The sequence below is a fragment of the Falco peregrinus genome, chromosome 2 (genome assembly GCF_023634155.1).
Source record: "Falco peregrinus isolate bFalPer1 chromosome 2, bFalPer1.pri, whole genome shotgun sequence".
In the NCBI taxonomy this organism is placed as follows: domain Eukaryota; kingdom Metazoa; phylum Chordata; class Aves; order Falconiformes; family Falconidae; genus Falco; species Falco peregrinus.
Window position 1 is genome coordinate 57,238,053 of NC_073722.1, and position 23,802 is coordinate 57,261,854.

General features: G+C 37.6%; 1 protein-coding gene across 1 annotated transcript in view; it reads right to left on the minus strand.

Moving 5' to 3' along the window:
• CORIN (corin, serine peptidase) overlaps positions 1-23,802 on the minus strand; it is a 149,382-nt gene that overhangs the window by 47,732 nt on the left and 77,848 nt on the right. The window contains exons 6-10 of the mRNA XM_055797035.1: positions 13,031-13,144; positions 7,685-7,792; positions 6,018-6,128; positions 4,998-5,114; positions 1,329-1,427 (exon numbers count right to left, since the gene is read on the minus strand). Coding sequence (XP_055653010.1) covers positions 1,329-1,427; positions 4,998-5,114; positions 6,018-6,128; positions 7,685-7,792; positions 13,031-13,144 — 549 coding nt within the window. The remainder of the gene's footprint in view (positions 1-1,328; positions 1,428-4,997; positions 5,115-6,017; positions 6,129-7,684; positions 7,793-13,030; positions 13,145-23,802) is intronic.

Sequence of the window (23,802 nt, forward strand, 5' to 3'; positions counted from 1 at the left end):
GAATTGACATATTTTCTGACTTGGGTAAGGCTGCTGCTGGTGCCTTGTTTGCCAGCTAACTAGAGGGCCTGTCTTATGCATGACTGGTGACTACACAGCCATCAGCTGGTCTCCCAGAAAGACTGTGGAATATCTGCCCTTGGAGACACTCAAAACTCAGCTGCACAAGGTCATGGGTCACGTGACCTAACTGGCACTGCTTTGATCAGGAGTTTAGGCTAGTTGACAAAAGGTGTGAGCTAGCTTCCTTCTAATGTTAAACATGTACTTAATTGTCCCTCTTCAAAAAATTAGGAGAAGCGTTGATAGAAGCACATGTAAAGCATATACGCCCAAGTATCTTGCATCTTTACTTTAGCAGCATCTAAAGGTCCCAGCATGAATGGCACCTGTCTCAAACACTTGTGGGTGACAGCTGCAACTTTAGACACTGTGAAGTCTGGACTAACTGACCTTCCCATATCCATTCCAACCTAAATGGAATAACATTATCCAAACAAGTTACCTTATAGTACCAAACCATACCTTGCAAAGATAACTGCTCAGCACAAAGCAGTTATAGGATATGTCTGCACATTCATATATGTAAATGAAGGTAAGCCTGCCCATGTGCCAAGGTGACCTGAATTGATGAGACTGTATTAACACATCACTAAGTTTTAATTAATTCTGAAATACAGTTCTGCCCCAGTGTCAAAACCCAGCCAGATATATTTCTTTTGAGTATCTGTTCACAGTGCTGCATTGCACAAGTGAGAAAGAGAGCTATTCAGAAGCGAGTGTACAGTGGGTACAGGAGGCTTGCATGGAGTGGTACAGGACAGGACACAGAAATTAAGATACACAGCGTTGAAGACCCCAAACCGTTACAGTATGCATTGGTCAGAAGAATAACTAGTTTAGCCACTTTGAGTATCAAAATAATTCCATCATAAAAGGGCTACAAGTTCTTCAGACTAATAAACACCGCATTTTCTTATGATTTGAAAATAAACCAGTAGCTTCTGCTTTACGCTTCCACTATGTTGTTTATGCAAACTCTGAATGACATTAAATATTAAGAAATAGTCCAACAGTGAGTACCCTTTAAGAACATATAAAAAATTCACAGAAAGAAAAATATCTTGATGTCAAATGTTATGAGTATTTTAGTACATTAATAATCAAGTGTCATGATTAAACTTTTTGTTTCAACTTTGCCCTTTTCAATACTTAATCATTACACACGTGTACTATACAGTAAAGTATTACTGTGTCCTACCCTGCATCCTCATTATACTCTAAACCACCCTAAAACAGTGACAGTATGAAGCATGTGACCTACTTACTGCAGTTTGTCTGGCTGTTTCTCATCTCACAAAGAGAAGTTCCACAGGGATCAGGACAGGAAGTACATCTCTGGTCTCCCTCCTGACAGAGGGTTTGACCTGAGGAAAATAGAAATTTACTATTCTAATTATTTACCCAACTAATACAAATGACTGGAGTGTACTGATGAGAAAACACAGAGTTTACATTACAATTAAGTATTTCCTTTACATAGTTGATAAGCGCCCTACAGCATTTCAAGTGCAGTAGGGAAGCGTAAAGAACAAAAGTGTGCAGCACTATCCAGATGTCACTCTTCTTTACCCCTACGTCTAATATAAGACTTCAGAGTCCGGTTTCTGAATGAGAGGTATGGATCTCTGAAAGCCATTTACCATGATCCTCTGGCAGAGTATGAAAAGCCATGTAAACTGGATTTCAAAGGGAACAATAGGTCCTAGTTGAAAGAAAATACTCTCTGGGAATTATTCTTCAGTGCCATTCAGTTGATCTGCTTCTCATTTTATGATTATTTTGGTGGACAATAAAAAACATCCTGAAGAAAGGTCATCAGAGCTGAAGCTTTATTGTCCTTCTCTGGCTGGTTAAAAAACAAACAACAACAAGAAGAAGCAGAAACCCCAGAAGGCTATGCTCCTAAAGATGGAATCCAGAATAACTAAACCCAGCACTTCACCAAAACTTTTCTGAGCACATTACCTGGGTAGTTAGTTTCTCTGACAAATCCCTGGACTTCTCTCTTTCTTGGAGGTGATAGCTCCTTTCCAAACCACTAAATTCTTTCTTCCATTAGCTTTTGCAAAATCAGCCATTTAATTTCCTATTTTCTATACAGAGGCTGAACAGTTTGTATTTTATAATTCCATCCTGTTTTAAATGGTTTATTGCAACTATTGCTTAGTGTTTGTATTGCACTACAGTCCACAAACATTAATGATTCAGTCATGGAACTCTTATATTTGGTATAGAGAAGATGCTAAAGAAACTTCATGTTTTGATGACCTTGACAATGACCTTGTCCCAAAGAACTGATGTTGTAATCGTATCAATAGACATTCTTAATTATGTGGATTTACAACCCTTCATACACATTATATGTTGAAGCAATGGAGGTATTTTCTTTTGCTACAGCAATTGACTGTCTTATTTTACAGATGCATCGGGTTGCAAAATGGAACTTGAAAGGTAGAGAAAACCTTTCGACTTTTAAAGCTATCAGAAATCTTTAAATTAAAATTAATTTTTAAAGTTTGTTCCAATTTATTCTTACCCACACTGGAAGAGTTTCTCAACTCTTTAAAAATCTCTGTGCTGCGTAGATTGTTTTGATCCTAGCACAGTCAGGGCTGAATTTCTATAAACACACTCTACCCTGTCTTGTGACAAGATCACAGAACCAGCTGTGAGTACATCTGTATTAGACTTGTCACAAAATGGCAGCAGTAATGTTAATAGATGCCATACCTTAAATTTCATTAAGGTAGCAAAAGAGACCGTTTTTTGCATTCAGATATATAGATGAAACAATGGTCATTTGTAATCCCTATATGTGTAAACTTGTACTATTACACAAGGTCCCTATATCTTTATATAGGCAAGTGGCACATCACTCCATCTTGACCTCAAATTTCTATGCTGATTTCATATATTTACTGTGTTTGTAACAAAACCAATATTCCAGGTCACTTCAGTCCTAACTTCATTGTCTCTCCTAGGCATAGCTAAATTGTTTGATTTGTAGAGCACGGAAGTCCTTGTATTAAGTGTATGTCCTATTACATTTTCTTAGCTGCTGAACTCAACAACATCCATAAGAAATACAAAAGAAAGTTACAAACAAGAATTCTGCTTTACTATTATATGGGCTTTACCAGGAACTAAGGAGGAATAATCCAAATGACATCCAAACTCTGCCTACACATTCTTATGTGAATTTGGGATAGACAGGATATGGTTGCATAAAGGAAGAATTTTGCTCTACACAGTATTTCAAAATACTATTTTGCACATTGAAGAATGAATAAGAAGAACAATGAAAACTTATATATTTAAAAGTTTGTAGTTTAACACTAAGTGAAAAAATCTTTTAGCATATAGAGAGATCACTGACTACATAATTATCATCCCACCCTACTCCTCTGCATTTAGTATCCTTGAATCTTATCTGTTCGTCTTACCAAAAAGAGATTTTTAAGCATTTCTTCAACATCCACAAAGGCAAGAAGCAGTGAAAAACAAAAACATCACTGGCTTCTAGCCCAGATCACGCATCAAAGTTTTCAGTGAAATTCTCTTTTACTAGTGATAAACAAATTTACAAGGCTTAAGTTGAATGAATTTTAAAAGTTGAAATGGTTGCTTATAGAATGCTCTAAATAGTTCTGTACTTTTCAATTTATCCCATTCTGCTACTTCACCTCTTCTATATTAAAAATGATAGTTTCATTTTCAGCAAGAGAAATGGAAGATCACAGAATTCATAGAGTAAGACTGAGGCTGAGTATCAGGAAAGACGAAGAATAAAAACAGCATTTTGTGAGATTGCACAGTCAGAATTAAGGACAAGATCTGATCCTTGGTTTTTAGATTTGCATGGTCAGAACTAGAAGAAATTTCATGCAAGACCTTTTTACAACACCAACATTAATTGCAATGAAGAATAATAGTAATTTCTGTATTTCAACTTCTCAGCTATTTTTTTGAATACAGATGTTTAAATTGGAACAGGAAGATCCTCAGAACTTAATATGAAAAGAAGGGAGTGAGTGGACATGCTTATGAAAGGTTTTCTTCTAAATTGGTTTCCTAAAGAAATGAGGCTTATATAATCACACTGTGTATTTATCTTATGATATCAGGTCTCTTCTACTCTAATTACTTTTGAATAGGTTGTCTAATTATCACTACATCTGGCAGCACTAGAGTTTTCTAAACAAAACGAATTACTTTAATTTCTTTAAAATAACATTCATAAGAGAAAGACATTAATAGTTCTCACATTGAAGGAAAGGCTGCAGTCTGAACCTGTACCTTGTCAGAAACAAGACAATTACATGTGAAAAATACCTTCAGATGCAGAAACCACCACAACATGACATTTCTTTCTGAGTGTCAAAATACAAGTCTTCAGGAAACCATGTTCCAGGCCTCAAGAAACTGCCTGTTTTCCTTTTCTTTCATGCAATCCATCATGTGACAGCTACTAAGTAGATGTGAAAATTATGTTCTCATATATTTTCCCTTAGTTACACTAAATCATTAATTTACTTATGCTAACATTCTTTCTCTGATTCCCAAGTTCTGATGAAAAAAGGTTTTTCATGAGAAAATTCCTGCTCAAGCAACATCAATTCCTGTGATAGTAACTTCTAATTGCTGCAGATAATCTGAATATCTATTAATCTTTTTCAAGTAACAGATGATCATGTCAGGTATTCCAATACTATGCTAAATATCACCTCCATTTCTTTTAAATTTATATATTTTTAAGGACCAACAAAACTCTATTTACAAATTCCTGTGTGAAAGCGGGCACCAACCTGTCTTAGAACGTGTTATTTGAAAGGTAAAGAAAGCAAATTTTTCAGACAGCTTTAGCTAAAAGCATTTCAGAACAAAGCAGTCAATGGTAGGTTCAGTAACAAGAGCAAAATAAGGGATATCCTTACTTTCACTGCAGTTTTCTTCATCACTTCCATCTTTACAGTCATTATCTCCATCACACTGGAATGCACTAGGAATGCACTGCCCATTTCTGCACTCCACCAGACCCTGACTATGACACGCTAGAGAAAAAAAAAATACATATCTTCTGATCAGTTTAGGTTAATGAAGGTGTTAATTACTTTTGAACATCATCTTGAACTTATTTTAGGAGGACCTGATAATACTGCTTAGCACTGAAGATCACTAGACATTTTTCATTATACATGGGCTATGTTTTCCACTGCCTATAGCTGTGCTGATCTTTAACTACACGGACTGAAACTAAACACGCCAGGTATTAGCAACAGGCTGAGATGGAGGACAGCTTTTCCAAGAATAAACCACATCATTTTTACTCATATAAAAACTGTTACCTTTTCTTCACCCACTTACTTACATTCCTTTCTTCAGATTAGGTTCTTAGATGTCAGGAAGATTGTAGGGTAGTGGTTGCAAGGTCAAGCACTGAACGGCAGCAAGAAGCAATGCAGCATAAGCCTATGTCTTATGAGAACCTTAACCACATTAAAACATGCACTAGTTCCCAAGACTTGATTTTGGAACTCAGCAATATTCTACTATAGTTGATTTGCAGATATACACCATCATCACTGGAGCCCAAACTCTAGCAAGGTGCGATAGGTTACATACAAGCACATCAAAAAACTGTCACAAACCCAGAATGCCACCAGTTTAAGAGGTTATATACATTCATTCATTACCCTTTAATGGGAACATTACAATTAAAGAAAGCTAATTCTGTAATTAACAAGAAACTGAAACACATGGCAATGCTGGTACTTCTCAATAAATGTTTAATTTGCTGCAGCTGTCTACCAGAAGGGAAATTTGTCAAGTACAAACCTGTGAAATCAAATGAGCTTATAGATTTGCCTTACAAGTAATCAGTAAGTATACTACTTATCTTACATTTTGTTTCTTATTTTTAAAGGAAGAAAAATTTAGAGATTAAGGGAACTTACAGCAATTGATTTCATCTGATTTGTCTATACAGTCATGGTCACCATCACATACCCAATCAGCTGTTATACATCTCCCATCTCCACACTGATGATGTGTCACTGGATTACAATCTAAATAAAATGTAAATATGAGGACCAAAAAAAAAAGGATTATAAATTAACATTTGTATATTTTATATTATTGATCAATTGTTCTATGCCTATAAACTAATATTTCTTACTAATTTGGCATTACTAAATTACAATAAGAGATTTTTTGTACCTGCAGATTTTTTTGCAGGTGGTAGTTACATATGTTCTGAATTCTCTCAAATGCACAGTTGTTTCTATTTGCAACTAAACAACTTTCTTAGATTTGTTAAGCAGATTAAAAGATCTTCTGGCTTCCCATCTCATGGAATGATTTTCAGTTAGCCAATGTTTTCAGTTGCCATCACAGGAAATTATTCCCTATGTTTATCTTTTAATTAGAAGAAAAAAAAGTTTCTCAACTGCTGTATTTGGCACTTAATCAGAAACTGGTTTTTGCATACACTTACAATTTTCCATAAGAATGATCTACAAAGAAATTATTTAATTCTCTGTCTTACCCTTTCTACCCAAATACTTCCACAAATAAAGAAAAGCATTCTGTTGAGCAAGCTGATGTTACACCAAAATAAATAGGGCTGTAGGCACAGTTCAGTCTGCCAAATCTGCTATGAAATCTATTTATAGCCTGCACAAACAGTTAGATCTTAAATTTTGCATAGAAAAAATATCTCAAGATAGGAATGGTAGGAGTCAGATAAATGTTTAGAAAAATCTTTAACTGGAGATAGTTTATGAAAAAAAAATCAAAATAACCAAAACTGCCAAGAAGTAGTAAAAGATCTTAGAGTATGTTTAATTTAGAGGAAAAATATAAAACAAACCCCAGAAAAAATTGGGCCCTGACTTTTAGTTTTGAAATTCTCTGTGCTTTCCCTTAGAAAATCAAAAGAAAAAACAAACAAACAAAAAGATAAATAATATTTAAATTTTTTACGAATTATTTTATAGCACTTAATTTTTCTCAGGTGTAGTATCAGAACCAAAATACAGAAAAAATAAGGCTTTCAAAGTTTTCTAATATTTACATGTGAAAACTATTCTTTTTTACGGTAAAACTTCATTTTTTTCCTATGAAAGTTAAGTGTAAGTAGAAAGACAAGTATATGGAGGCAGAACATATGAAATTGATTGAAAACAGAATTCAAAAGAAACAGAATTTGAAAGAAACAGAATTTGATCATCAAAACATACAAGCTCACTATGAAGCTTATGCAGAAACAGTTCAGCTATGAAACAGTTGGCATAACCAGTGTGTAGTCTCTTATGTTTGCTTTAATCTCAGTTAAATTCAGCCAAGTCAGCAAGAAAGCAATCATAACATCTTGAATTAGTTTAAAACAAATTGCAATTTTTTTTTTTATTTCTTCAAAATACTACTACCTTCAAAATTTCAATTAACTCAAAACTATCCTCTAAACCTTTTCAAATTGGGTACAGAATTTGTGACCGGTTTTTACTTTGCCCAAAAAGAATAACAGCAGGATATATTATTCTTCTAGTAGTTTAAGGAAAAAGTTTACTGGCTTAATACTGCTATCTTAAAGACTTTAGAAAAGAAAAAAAACCTCATTTACCACAGTTTTGTTCATCACTAAGGTCTCCACAGTCATCATATCCATCACAAACAAAGGTATAATTTAGGCATTTTCCTGTGTTGCAACGAAATACATCATCACTGCAGTCTACAAAAGAAATTTTTGTAATGTAAAAAATGTTAACATGACATTAGAACATTCACGTAACTGGAATGTATTGACTAAAACAAGATTAGCTGAAGAAACTCTAAAATTTAAGGTCTGCATTAATACTCAATGTGTAACAGTTTATTAGAATCTAATACAGAAGAGCAAGAAAAATCAAAAGAAGTTTTTAGACATTTTTATTCTGTTCCCGCCAGTTGCTTTTTTGATCAATACCATGAAGAGAAAGTGCTATGGTTACACATATGGACCAAAATGTTTAATTAATTTACACACTTAAAGCTCTCAAGAAAGGTTGTGGGTTTCATTCGCTAGATTACTAGGACAGTCTTGAGCACCTGATGTGGCTATTAGGTGGAGCAGAAGCTTCTAAGAGCAAAATCAAGACTCCCATACCCTGCTTTTGAGCCTGAGGCAGGGAAAGACCAGGGAAGCAGACACACCTGACAGGAGCCAGCAACACTCAGGAGAGATGCTGGCTGAGGCTTGGGCATTGCCACGGCAACCACGGCCACCCCACACCTACAAAAAGCAACCTACGGAGCATGAGCAACCAGAGCATGATGCAGGAGTTTGCATGGCAGGGTGTCATCACCCTACCAGCTCAAGAGGTGAGTTCAGTTAGTGGTCATCACCTTCTCAGAAGGATCTTAGCTATGGTACCCACCCAGCAGAAACCTATGTCCTCTGCACTCGCCAGAGTGAATGTGGCAACCCAGACAGAGCTCCCAGGAAAACACAGAGTCATCCAGGCCTCACACTGCAGGGCTTGCCAGAGCCTTTCACTGGTAGTGCACAGCAGTAGTGAGAACAGCTGTGTGAGGTGTGATCAACTGGATGATCTGCTCAGCCTGGTGGCAGGTCTATGAGAGGAAGTAGGAAGGTTAAGGAGCATCAGGCAGTCCGATAAAGAGATAGACTGGTGGAACCATGCTCTGACCTAAGACAGAAACAGGAACATCCACCAGAAAAAACCAAGATCAAGGGGATCCTGTATCCTCCCCTCACCAGGCAGAAGCTTAAAAGAAAGGAGTGAATGGAGGCAAGTCCATACTTGGGGCATCAGGTGAACCCACTCCTTGCCCACTTCGCCTTCCCAGGTACCTCTGTACAACAGGTATGAGGCTCTGGATGCAGAAGGCCAGCCAATGGATGATGTAGATGATGGTCCATCTACATCAGAGGTGTCACCAAGGTCAGAAAAGCCTACCCACCCTATCATGACCAATGCCATGAGGCAGAAAAGACAAGTTACAGTTGTAGGTGACTCCCTTCTGAGGGGATCAGAGGATCCAATATGCTGGACAGACTGTCCTCTTAGGGAAGTCTGCTGCCTCCCTGGGCCCAGGTTAAGGACATCACTAGGAAACTTCCCAGCCTGGTACAGCCCTCAGACCATTATGCATTACTGCTCTTCCATGTGGGTAGCGATGAAGCCACAATGTGCAATCCAAGGGCAATAAAAAGAGACTTCAGGGCCTTGGGACGGTTGGTAAGGAAATCTGGAGCACAGGTAGTTTTTTCCTCTATCCTTCCAGCTGCAGGCAGCGACACCAGAAGAAACAGAACGACCCATACATAGTTCTATGGCTGGTGTCACCAGCACAATTTTAGGTTTTTTGATAATGAGGTGGACTACGTGGCACCAGGCCTGCTGGGGTTGGACAGGATTCACCTTTCTGGAAGCAGGGAGAGGGACATTGCTCACATGCTAGTGGGGCTCATTGACGGAGCTTTTAACTAGACTTGAAGGGGGAGGGGGATAGTATCAGGCTTGCCCATGACAAGCTGTGGTGATGACACACCAAGGTTAGAGGGATGGGGTGCTAGTGAGGCCCCTCAGCCTGTTGCTCTGAGATGTGCTGGGTACACTGGAGCACACCTGAAGTCTTACACAGATGAGCCAGGGGGTTCCTGATGTAATAGGAACCAACAGGGGAACACTGGTGAAATACCTCAAAGGAATTAAGGTGTGACCAAGAAGGTGACAGGGCCAACAGCACAGCTGAAGTGCCTCTACAGCAATGCACACAGCATGGGCAATAAGCAGAAGCTGGAAGCCACCATGCTGCTAGAACCTAGTTGCCATTACTGAAATTTGGTGGGACAAATGCACGACTGGAGTGCAGTGGCTATCAGTGGCTACAGGCTATGCAGAAAGGACAGGGGAGGAAGCGGTGGCAGAGGCACTGCCCTCTACATCAAGAAATGGTTAAATTGTGAAGAGTTGTCTCTGAAGAATAGCCAAGAGCGGGCTGAAAGCTTATGAATAAGAATTAGAGACCAAGGCAACAAATGGAACTTTGTGGTTGGTGTCTACTACAGGCTGCCTGATCAAGGGGAGCCTATTGACAAATCTTTCTTACTCCAGCTACAGCTGGTCAAACTAAAGGGCAAGAAGGATATGCACAGGCAGTGGAAGCAGGGACAGGTATCCTGGGAAGAGTATAGGGACATGGCCTGGTTGTGTAGGGATGGGGTCAGGAAGGCCAAGGCACAGCTGGCGCTGAACTGGGCAAGGGATGCAAAGAATAAGGAGAGCTTCCATAGGTATGTCAGGTAGAAAAGAAAGTCAAAGAAAGCACACCCCCCGATGAACACCAATGACAAAGAAGTAACAACGGATAAGGAGAAGGCTGAGGTACTCGACTTTCCTGCCTTAGTCTTCACTGGCAACTTCTCTTCCCACACCGCTGGAGTTGATGGACCACAAGACAGGGACTGACTAAATCCCTCCCACTGTAAGAGAAGATCAGGTTTGTGACCACCTGAGGAACATGAACATACATGAGTCTATGGGACCTGACAGGATGCACCCCACAGTCCTGAGGGAATTGGCTGATGCAGAATGCATCTCCACTCCATGATACTTGAAAAGTCATGGCAGTCAGGTGAAGTCCCTGGCAACTGGAAAAAGGGGGAAAATTGCACCTATTTTTAAAAATGGCAGAAAGGTGAACCCTGTGAACTATCAACCTGTCAGCCTCATCTCCATGCCTAGGAAGATCATGGAACAGATCCTCCTAGAAGTTATACTGAGGCATATGGAGGACAGGAAGGTTCTCATGAGGTTCAACAAGGCCAAGTGCAAGGTCCTCCACCTGGGTTAGGGCAACTTCCAGTATCAATACAGGCTGGGGGATGAAGGGATTGAGCCTGCCAAGAAGGACTTGGGGGTACTGGTGGATGAAAAGCCAGACATGAGCTGGCAATGTGTACTCACAGCGTGGAAGGCCAACTGTATCCTGGGCTACATCAAAAGAAGCGTAGCCAGGAGGTCAAGGCAGGTGATTCTGCCCCTCTACTCCGCTCTGGTAAGACCCCACCTGGAGCACTGCCCCCAGCTCTGGAGTCCTCAGCACAGGAAAGACATGGACCTGTTGGAATGGATCCAGAGGAGGGCCAGAAAAACGATCAGAGGGTTGGAACACCTCTCCTATGAGGAAAGGCTGAGAGAGTTGGGTTTTTTCAGCCTGGAGAAGAGAAGGCTCCAGGGAGACCTTATTGCAGCCTTTCAATACTTAAAGGAGGCTTATAAGAAAGATGGGAACAGGCTTTTTGTGTTTTGTGACAGGACAAGGGGTAATGGTTTTAAACTAAAAAAGCATATGTTTAGACTAGATATAAGGAAGAATTTTTTTATTATGAGGTTGACCAGAGAGGAGGTAGATGCCCCATCCCTGGAAACATTTAAGGTCAGGTTGGACAGGACTCTAGGCAACCTGATTTAGTTGAAGATGTCCCTGCTCATGACAGGGAGGTTGGACTAGATGACCTTTAAAAGCCCGTTCCAACCTAAATTATCCTATGATTGTATGAGGTTACTTAAAAATTTGAAAGGGACAAGGACTGCAGGAAACACAACATCCTTTATCAGACAAACTTTCAGCCAAATAAGTCCTCCTTCAGTTTTGCTATATCTGCTGTATAATTCTAGAAGGTCTTATTTCATCTCCGCCCACTCTCCCCAACTTTTACCGAGTCTCCTAATAAAAGTCATCCTCTACCTATAAACACTGTATCATTTAACAGACAGGCTTTCTTTTAAAGGTAATCTTAACTCATGAAATGTATAATGCTTGTTTTTTCAAGACGTAGTATTTTTATTCTTATATTACTAATTTACTTTTTTCCCATTTGTAATGGAACTTGAGAGCCACAGTCTCATAGGCATTTTTAAATTTTTTAGCTTACATTAAAAACTAAAGGAAAAATCCAAAGATAAAAATATACAATATTCTATGTAACAGAAATTGTATCAACTTCCATTAAATAAATTGTAGGCTATTAAAGGAAAAGCAAGCTTTAGCCTCATTCGTATTGAGACCAGGAGGAAATTGCAGTCATCATTTATTCCTTGGAGTATCGCAGATAAAATCTATCAGCAACTTCCTTAAAAGCAACTTTGTGAATCTTGGAATGCCCAGGCTCTTAAATCACTAATAAGAAGAAATCTTTTGAGGTTAGTCTAAACTGCACAGTCTGGAACTCAACCCTGGGTCTGGCATTTTCCAAAGTCTGTATGCACAGCCCCCCTGTTTTGTGGTATCATGTCCTACTGTAGTCCCTATTTAGTCATTGTTCCACATTTTCCTTTTTTCTTTTTCATTGTTTTCCTACTGTACATTTGCTTAGCTTTTCTAAAGGTGTTAGTAGTCCAATGAAGTTTTTGTCAACAGAGATAAACACATAGGAGCTCTAAAGATACACACTACCATAGAGAAATAAATAAGAAATCAGGATATTAAGCATGTATATTCATCTTTTCTTTTCTACAGCACCATATACTGGATTTATTTAAATGAACCACATCCACAGTTGAGGCCAAGAGAACTTTTCTAAACAGGTGGGTTTGCGTCTGCTGTAAAATCAATTCCAAGGACTAGGAAAAAGATACTAGTAACAGTCTTCTGTTTATTATCAGAAGTGGTCTTCTTTTGCATGTTATTGATCCATTAAAAAAGAAATGCTCCAAAATACTTCTGCTTTCCACATGGCTCCTTGCAGTTCTTCCACTTAAGAAATTTGATAGATCAAAGCACATGCTGTGGCCAGAGTGAACAAAAGCAAACACATTCAATGGCAGCTCAGAGAGTTCAAATGTCAATATACACAAATACTATGCAAAGCTCCTACCCTGTATCAATAGCCTTTAGTTTTCAGGTTTCCCTGAATGGATTCAGTGCTTCAACAGAACACTGCAAGGTCTAAGAAACTTACTGCAATGGACTTCATCACTCCAATCATCACAGTCATTGTAGCCATTACATTGCAGTCTCCCTGGGATGCAGATCCCACTGGCACACAAGAAACTCTCCTCACCTCCACACAGTGCTGAAAAAGAGAAGACAAGAAAGAACACATGTTAAACTTTTCAGGTCAAGAAGAAATAAGCAGAAATTAAAGATAGGGTAATGAGTCTTAATTGATGCACTTAATCAACAAACCCCAAATTACTCAAATTCAAGCAAGTGGAAACTGGCATTTTCATATAACTTTTCTTATTTCAAAAACAGGTATCTAGGCTGAGTTAATCAGTGAGGTTAAATCTACTATTACCTCTAAAAAGCATCTGTACGGGGCAACTGCTAAAAATGGACCTTAGGATGGGATGAAGCAAGCTCTTTTTTTCCCCATTAAATAGATGCATCAGATTAAATACCCAGCCAAAGTCACAACAGATGGATCTTCTCAGCCTAGGTGTTCAGGCAAAAGATTATCAGGTTGAGACTTAAGAGTATCATAGCACAGACACCTTTCTAGAGCAGAAGGATTCCTCAAACATTCTTATAAGTCCCTGAACACTAGAACATGGTCATCGTTGCAATTCAATATATGGGGAATTGAGATACCTAAAGAGAAAAAAACCCAAACCCTAGAGCGTTAGGTATCTCACAGGAGATATGCAGGGACATTATGTTCAGAGAGAGGTAACACTTTCCCATTCAGGTCCTTCAAGGCACTTAAAATATAGAGATGCAAATCACCATTAATTTGTTTACACCTTAGTCCACACAATAGAGGCCAAACTTCCAAGCATTTGCTTTAAATAACATCGGCTGAGAAAAATCCCTGTAAACCATACAGGTGGGGAAAGACATCAAGTGAAAATTACATGGGGACACGAAGTAAACAAGCCCAGTAGAAAAGCAATTATTTCCTTCAGAACCTGATTGTTGGTTTATTGTTTTGGTTTTGGTTTGCTTTTTGTTTTCAAAAGCCACGGGTAACAGTCAGGCTACTCAACGAAGCTAAACAAAACAAAAAAGTTTCACCTTCATTAAAATATCAGCAAAACAACCCCAATAACTTTACTTTAAGCATACATAACTGAAATGAGAAATAGCTTTCAGATATGGAGGAAAACAATCCTGTCACTTTGCTAGTGTAAAGTTGTTAAATGTATCTCTGTGTGAGAACAGCAAGTTCAAACAATAAAATCTCGTGAAAGTTCAAAATTCTACTTTTAGAAATTCCGTTGCAATTCAAACTTTGTATCCAAGTTTGCCAAGAACAATAAAGGTCTCTAACTGTAGCTTTCAAACTTTACCACAATGCAGATCACAGGTATGAAAACACATCAGTTTCAGCAGCAGCAGCTACAGAATCTCTTCCGCCACTGAAGTAATTTTGCATCTGATTGCAACATAGCTCCATATTTCTCATCATAAAATACCTAAACTTGCATTTTTCCTATTCCTAGATGAGAATTCAGTTCCTATTTCTTCTCCCTTTATTCTCTGAACCTCATACTTAACAAAGTCTGGAAAATGTATTTGTCATCTACATGCCAAAAGCAAAAAAGTACATATTGAATATCTGCATCATAAATTTGTACTCCTCGTAACATATCCATGAAAAAGTATATTCATTCAGGATACAGTTTAAAATTAAATTAAGGGAAAATTACCAAATATCTAATGATAGAATTTTCAGTAGCATGGGCTTTTATGACCTCAGTTTGGCACTGCAGTAAATGATAGCACAACGGTAACACACAACATAAATTTCAGATTAACCCATTAATAAATCAATGACTATGATGGTGTTTGTGTCAACATTTTACTTGGTCCTGCGCTCAGTAGAATCCCCAGTATAAGGAATTATCCTTAACAGTGAAGTATTAACCACAATAATGTGTTGATTAAGCACATTCTTGTGCAAGCAAAAACTGAGCATAAATGAAAGATCAGTCCTAAACTCACACTGCTGATTTCCCATTTAAACTCCTCTTTCTGGAGTCAACATTTCACTTACAAAAGGAGGGAAAGTTTTTTTTAATCTCTTCCAACAAAATAGTCTGTTGTGAAGTAACTCAGAGCATACAAGTAATCTCATTTTATATGTCTTCAGAAGAACAGGAATATAAAAATGAAACAAAATGGAAAGCAAAGTGGTGCTGATGAAATCTGGCAGTGTTTCACAAAACATGCAGATACAATTTAAGGACATAAAAGATGAAAGGTAGAAAGATATGAGAAACACGAACTAATAAATAACGACTCTCCATCCTGCTACATCAATTTTTATCTGCCTTATTTGGTTGTTCAGCCATACTGTTTCACAGAATTTCAAGAATTCATTATTTAGTGATGTCTTTTGATTTTAATAAGTGCATCATAAAAGAAAACTTGATGGAAACTTTTTTCCTTAAAATCTCATCTTTCGCCACAAAAGCATGTGTGCCCATTGTCCCTGCACAGCATATTAAGTATGCCATCGTCTGCAAAGTGAGCATTCACTTTCTTTAAACCTATGCTTTCCTGAGCACCCTCCAAACAACCCAGCTCCTAGACATTAGAATATTAATAATTGGTTTGTTCTCTTCATTAAATGTGAACAGTCACGTTTTGACATCTGGATTTAGATTTTCAGTAGGATGCAAAATCACCTTCTGTTGTCAATATATTATGATTTTCACAGTTGCAAAGTATTATCTATCTCATGATAACTGGTCTTTAAATCTGATGGAAATACCACTGCCTCATTTTAAGGAAAATCTCCCTTGCAAATACAGCTAATACTCCCTTACGTGGTACAAGTCTCCATCATCCTTTTCCCTAAACTTCTTTCTTTTCTATTTTCTGATTTATAAAACATCCCCCATTATTTTGTGGTTGAGAAGCAGACAGAAAATGTCTTTGGAAAATTCATTACTTACTATATAAAAACTGAATTTCATGTCTTGTTTTATTAAATACCATAAGCTTAATTTGATTTTTAATACTGAAAAAGATCTGTTACTTGCAAAAGTTCCATATATGATCCTATTTGTTGAAGATTAGCTGATTTATAAAAGCACTATGAAGCAATGCCATTTAAAAAAGCCTGGGAAAGGCAAGATGTTCTTACAGAATAAGGAATCTTTTATGTGTTTCACAGATAAGGGTTCTCTTCCCAGCTCTGCTGCAAACCTTCTGCATCACCTTGGACAATTTAGGCAATCTGTGCCTTAGCTCTATACCTATAAAAAGATGAAAAAACTTCTCTGTTTTCTTGGGCTCTTTGAGGAGAAAAATCATTAGCTTCAGTACTACAAAGCTAATGCTGCAGGAGTCTTATGAACTCATTTTCACACTGATGAACTGATATTTAAGGTTTCCCACAGGGATTGAAATATATTTCTATTTTGGGAACATCGGGATAGCTCTCAGAGAAACATCACTGAATGCAAGAAGATCAAGAGGAAAACCTGAAAGATAAATGTCAATGGAAACAATACAATTTTTGAGACAGAACAAAGCTATTTAAAACTGCCATCAGCGAATGACCCATTTTAAGAGACCTCAACAGGCAGTTATGAAAAGACTATTACACCTATTAAATCTGCCCTTGGGACTAAAGAATGAGCCTTTAAAGTGCCTACAAAAAATATAAAAATTTCTGCTCACAATCAGCCTTTCTGTATAGCAATGTGATATTCTTCGTAATTTGCCAAACCGCTATGTGCACTGTGGATGCTGTCATGTACCACTGAGCACCAGACATGCCTAAACATGTAGAGTGTGTTTTTTAAAAATGACAAACAGCTCCAGCTTGCACTGATTTCAAGTCCAATTAATTACCCAGATTTCCAATTTTATATGTGGTCCTAACATAGCAGTCCTTTCTACTGCACTATGGAGATGGATACACGCAAACACTCTCAGCACCTTCATTTTTACTCTTAACTTTTGACAGCAGGGGATTATTTTTTTCAACATATGCTTCTGCAGGAAATTTTCAGAAGGTTGACAATTTGACCATATCTCCAAAAATCAGGTTTTAATGGAAATTATAAAAGCGTGGTCTTATGCTGGAAAACAAACACTTTTGTTCAATGCTGAATTTCGATATTTGACCTGAAAACTAGAGGATTTAGATATGCAACTATTTATAAAACTTTATTGAACACAGGCTGCATGCTCAGAAATGCTGGACTGTTCTAAACAAAGTAGCAGTAGAAGAAATAAAGCCTTAAATAGATGTCTGAAGTAAAAAAATGTTGGACCATTCCACTCAAATTTGCCAAAATTATGAAAAATTGTCAGGGTGTTATAAAGGAATGTGCTGGGAAATGTTAATTAATGATACCTTTGTCAATAATTCACAGATTTATTAATATAATAATGCAAATACTCACACCCCCAAACTCATGAAGAAAAATAAAGGTGAAGTAAAAGGCACCCACAGAAAATGGAAGCAAACCTTGCTGATAGAGAAACTTGCTTCTTTTAGGCCTTCCCCAGAAAGGTTTACAACCTGGCAAAGCTTCCAAAATCCCTGACTAAACACTATTGGTGGCAAAAAGTGCTTTATTTTACCTGCATCTGGTGTACTATCAAAAGTGCTTCTGACGAGCCAAGACCATTTGTGTCCTGTACTTTCAAGCTAGATTACTGGGATGCCGTCTATAGAAAATTATTTGGGCAGGTCCCTGGAAAGCTGCAAACAGCACAGACTGAAACAAATATATTATTCTACCACCCTCTAGATTGATACCTGGTTGTATTTCAAGGTACAGCAACAGATAAAGCACTGTATATCTGTGAAAATGACCATTAAAAGTGCTGCTATTTTTTAAAAAAGTTAGGAGAAAACATTCACTGTCTAATGCTACGAAAAAAGTAGGAGCTATCAAATAAAACTGTCTTTAAAACAACCAAAAAGTGGTACTCTTCATGCAATGCATAAATAAGCTGTAACACTTTGCAATAGGATACTACGGATGCTAAAATGTGCAAAAATCCATGAAACAAAGGGGATGCATTAACTGAAGAAAAAATCTACGATGGGTCAAAAATTACAGAAAAGTCCTTGAATATCAAACAGATGGAAAATGCAGTAGTATTTCGGAAAAGTATTGCCACATATTCTTGCCCTGTTCTCCTATTCTTCTCTGGGCATCCAGTTTTGGCAGCTGTTGGAGTCAGCATTACAAAATAGATGGACTTTTCATTTGACTCAATGCAGTCACAATAGCACAGTGGGACACAGGAATCTTTGTATTCTCTTGCCTGCAAATTTTCATCACCTGCTCCCTATATCCCATGTACCCTGCAGAACGGTGTATGCATCTTGAAGCCATCAGTCCTAGAAGGTTTTGATACTAGGATCACGATCACAGAATTAGGAAAGTGGACAACTCCTTCCCCCCAGGAAATTTTCCATTTCTCTACTTCCTTATGATGCAAAACCCTGTGGGAGAAAGAACACAAAAGACCTTTCTCTTCCATTCAAGTAAAGTGGCCTAAAAAGGCCACATAGGAAACTCCAAGCTGGAAAAGAAACAGGCAAAGAACAAGAAGGCAGAAAGAGATAAACGGTGGCGGAGGCAGAATAGGAGAACAATCAAAATCAAAGGATATAATAAAATATAATGCAGAGTCAACAGAAGTAAAGAATGAGTGCTTGGGGGAAAGAAACAGTTTTTTCAACTGTGAATGTTTTCTCACATGAAACACCATCACAATCTTGAAAAACATTTTGTCTCCCTCAAAAAATTATTCCACTATTGCTGTTTTTGCAGCTGGTCAGTATCAATGTTACATACACACAAATCACCTCTCTCTTCTTTTTACTGCATTAAGGGAATGCAAGGGCACAAAAGAAGGATAATTCTTCCTTTTCTTAGATAAATTCTGTATTGGATGTGTATAATTAGCTTCACATTTAGTGCCTTTGAATCTCTGCTCAAAGGTATTCCTCAAAGACAATTCTCTAAATTAATACCGGTGTGAAAAACCCTGGAAGATAAACTGGGTACCATGGAAAAAGAATATCAGAACTGTTTTTATTGGTGTTTTATTCTTGGAACAAAACAAAACAAGATCTGCATTAGTTAAGCACATTCGGTTAAGAAAATTAGTCTCTCACTCTCTTGAGTATTTTCTGTATAATTTGCACTATTGCAGCTTATGCAGGACAAGATAGCCTATGATGGCAGCCACTAGAAGAAAGTGTGAACTGTTCAGCTGAGTTACTGCAAAATTCAAAGCTGAACTTGGGTAAAGGCAATGCTATTATAAGAAAGATGTACTGCTGAAGTCTATAGCTGTGGTGTTAATACATCTATTCACTGTTTGGTTTTGCAGTATCTTAAAATGTTATACATTAACTGTTAATGACTGTTGCTAGTATTCTTAATGTAGTGCTCCAATTAAATGCTTCTTATCCAGCTTAAAACAGTCTAAGAGCTCCTGTGGTGGCACCTTCAAACAGCTGAAATAGTTCACTCCAATTATGCATGCATTTAGCCCTTTCATGCCCTTGAACATTGCAGGGCATTTACCGACATGTACAATAACTAATTTCTATGGTTTTGCCCAGAAGGCAGATTATCCAGGTTATCAGCAACGGTTTTCCTGCTCACCAACTACTTTAACTTTCTAACCGGACAAAATTAACAGACTGTGTCCAACTGAAGAACGGCTGCAATAACTAGTGAGTAAAAAGTTCACAAAGATTTGTCTTAGAGAACAGAAAAGTTCTGGTTTACTTATAACTTAATGCGACTGATAATGTCATGTGTGACATACACATACTTACTTATTTTCATTCCTTTTCATGATTCCGCTTTTTTATTCATTACAGATTTAGTTTGACTACTAATAGGAAGGCATATTCATTCATAGTATATAGGAATTATTAGAATACCCAGAAACCATTACAGCATGTAAAGTTACATTGTTAGATAAAGTTACTTTGTTATATTGTTCAGAAAAAAACCAAAGAGCAATACTTTTAAAGAAACTAACTTGAATACACATAAAGTAAATTAATGTCTCTGTTAAAGCTGAGTCAGGACTAAAATCCATAACATTTGCTCCAATAGGAATCAAAATATGATCACAGGAGAATTTTCAACAAAAGTTATCTGAAAAAAATGTACTTTCATATATTTAAATTTAAATACTTGAAACATTGCAAAAAATCTGTGGAGAGATAAAATCTCCTAAGACAAAACTGTAAATTTGTTCCTGGAAAAAGCTATATTAAAAATAATTTCATGATCTGGTATAACTGATATCTTTCATATATCTGGTATAAGTGATAGCTATTTAGAAACAGTTTCTCACTTAAAAAAAGGTCATATACTTTTGTGTACCTTTAAGGACAAACGATACAAATAATATGCAACATAACAATGCAATAGAATTTATATGGTATATTTAAATTTTAATGTACTATGTATTTTATAGAACTTAAATAGTATTTATTAGAAACTTCATGGCTGTGAAGTGCAGTTCAGGCCTCTTATGCATAACTTTTATACAGAAACAGACATTCATAATGCCTCTTGAGTAATAATACAAAAGTGAACATTATCTGACATTTCCATATTCCTCCTTACACATTTTTGCTGAATAAAGAGCAGAAGCATCATAATCACTGCCGCTTTTGAAATCATTTTACCATTCAAATTAACTGAGAATTAATTTCAGGGCTTTGTGAGACCTTCACATTAACGTAAAATCAGTTCATTGTGTTGCTTTACTTTTCATTCAAGCTAAGGTGCTTTTTTTCTCCACAGTTTTAACAGCATCAACTATGTTGGCTGACCAAAGCAAATAAAAATAACAGAAACACAGTGACTGCTGAAAGAAAAAAAGAGCTGGAACATTTCTGTGAGGAAAGATATGTATAGCCACCCCCAGGAAGGTTTTGAGATTTCTCCCCCCCCCAGAACACATTATTTCATTCACGTGGAATGAATGACTGATGATGCTTCCCCCTCACTCCCTTACATGCTCACAACTCATTAGAACTGCAAAACCAGTTAAACCATCCATCTTAGATCTCAGCAGCTGGGTTCCTAAAACTGTTTTCAGAGTAGCCACTTTTCTCACTTACTGGGTATTCACTTGTCACTTGTGTGAAAGGATATCAACCTGACTGATGCAGCCCTGTCTACAGAACTGCACCTTTTTCTCTGTGACTCATTCTGTACACTCGGATGGTTTTACGATAATAGCACATGGCTCAGATTTTCCAGTACATTCGGTGTATTGGCAGTCACATCAGAAATGTAAGTCATAGTAGTTTCTCCATAATGGTAACGTGCACTCAGTTTGCAATGCTTGTGGAGGAAAAATCTAGACAAAGAGATAAATAGCAGCAGTGACACATGAACAAGTATCTATCCACTAGATAATCCCAATTCTAACTAATAAACATTTTTCAGGAAAGTTGGTAATTGTTCCCAGGATAAATGCTCTGGATTCTAACTAGAACATCAGTCAAGCATACATTCTCCAACAGAGCTTGGAAAGGTATGTGAAGTTCAAGGATTTTTTGGAGGAGTGGCATTTTTCAGTTCAGAAAATGTAGAGGACATAGAGTAGTGGTCCTCAAACTACGGCCCGCGGGCTGGATACGCCCCCCCAGGGTCCTCAATCCAGCCCCCGCTATTTACAGAACCCCCCTGCCCCCCCGCGGGGGGTTGGGGGGGGGAACCAAGCAGCCGCAGATGGCTGCCTGCCACTGCATCCGCGCGCTGGGCCCCTGGTTAAAAAGTTTGAGGACCCCTGACATAGAGTATTTAGTCACAATCGAACAGAAGAGATCAAGATAAAATTTTGTTTGGGATTGTGTGATACTGTGCTAAAACAAGCAGGTATAACAGCCAGACCTTATTTTTGATAAATACAAGAACTAACTAAAGCCCCAAAAGAGAATTAAATCATCACACAAATTATATGCAAGGCATATGTGGGCAGGGAGGGTTTCACTGCATGTAATCTGGAGGCATTAGTCCCCAAAAGAAACCAAAAAGTTGAGACATGAGTAGCCATATGCCAAGGACATGCTCTTGCAATTTCTAGGAACTGAGCCCTGAGAAGACTGTGAATAGCACTCTGGGCTTAGCACTACGTAAAAAAGGATTGGAACAGTGAACCAACCCCTGCTGTTTGGTTCTACTGTGTTCAGAGAAGTAAATTCTTTCAAAAATACAAATTGCAGAAAGAAATATTCAACTACAGCATAATTTATTTCTATAGGAGAAACAGCCCAGTAAATCTGCATTCACCTTTTCAGCCACAAAGGAATAACATCAGAACCATTCTTTGAAATAAAAAGACAAAATATTCTCTATAGTCTGTCATTCTAAATGAAAACTATTCATATCCAAGCATCATGCACAATAGCTCATGAAAAAAATAAATTAAAAATGCCTTTTGTTTTATACAACAGGATGTCAGAATTGCCAATAAGCAGCCTGGATCTCCACAGTCTGCCAGGTAGGGGCAGTGAATCTCACAACAGGCTCTAGGTATTTTTCCCTAGTGAGAAATAGTAAGCTTCCACTGTGCACCTCTGTAATTTTTGCAGTTTACTACCAGATAGATACAAATCCTGCCACACAGATTATGGAAGAATCATCAGCCAGGCACTGCTCTAACAGACTTCTTCTCTAGCAGTATTTAATATATATTAGCAAGAAGATATTCTGAAACATGAAAGTTTCAGAAGTCAGCAATATCTTCTGGCTTGATCTAAAAGTTTGGTGGGGCTTTTTAACACTTTGGCCAGCTATAATTTGTCAAAATTTAATGGGCATATTTATGTCATACCTTGTGTATGTCTGTGTACCACACATGCACGAAACCCAGGTCTCTAACATTCTGTTGCTTTTTCAGAATCGTATCTCATTTTGTGTTCAGTATGAGTGTGCTCAATTAATGATTTGCTAGTCACTCTCATTGTTCAGCGTACAACCCTTTACCATACTTATGTATTTATGCTACAGCCTCTTACCTTATGTGTTATTTGAACTTGCCATGAAGACAAAATTATTGTCCTCCTAATTCCTATGATATTCATCACTATGATACCAAAGGCATCGACACACATCCCTGTGAGCTAAAAGGACAGTTTTATTCTCATTTTACAAAGTGAATTTGAGACATGGAAAAAGAAATACACATTCTTATAATGACTTGTTCATGGTTCCCATTTGTAGAGATCCATTAGACCTAAATTTTTGGCATACTTAGCATATACTTGTATCGTATGGTTAAAACACAGCTCCCAGTGGCTTTCACTACAGTAACTTGCTGAAAATCCCATAGAAACCCTACAAAAGACTTCTGGACAGTGTTCAGTTTTCCTGGAAAGCATTCAAATGTCTTCAACAAGACACAATCCGTCATATATTTCCCCATCTCAGCCATTACAATGTTTCCACAGATGAAGGCAGGTATGGACAACAGCCTCCTTTACTTCATGACCCTTCAAAACATACCCCAAAAAAAGATTTGGTCCACTAATTTGAGGTCATATCATTATGCATATTCAGAAAGTGCAAGGAAACAAGCCAGGATATACAAGCAATTTTACTTGTAGCATTAACTAACGTTCAAAGATACACTGTATAACCTCGCTGGCCTTTTAAGGTAGTTTTGAGTAACTTCTTAGGTCTTTTGAACAAAACTAAAGAACAATTTTCACCGTATCATTTCAGCTTGTTTATTGTCATCCAGAAGTTATTAGCAAAGTCAGAACCCACAGAT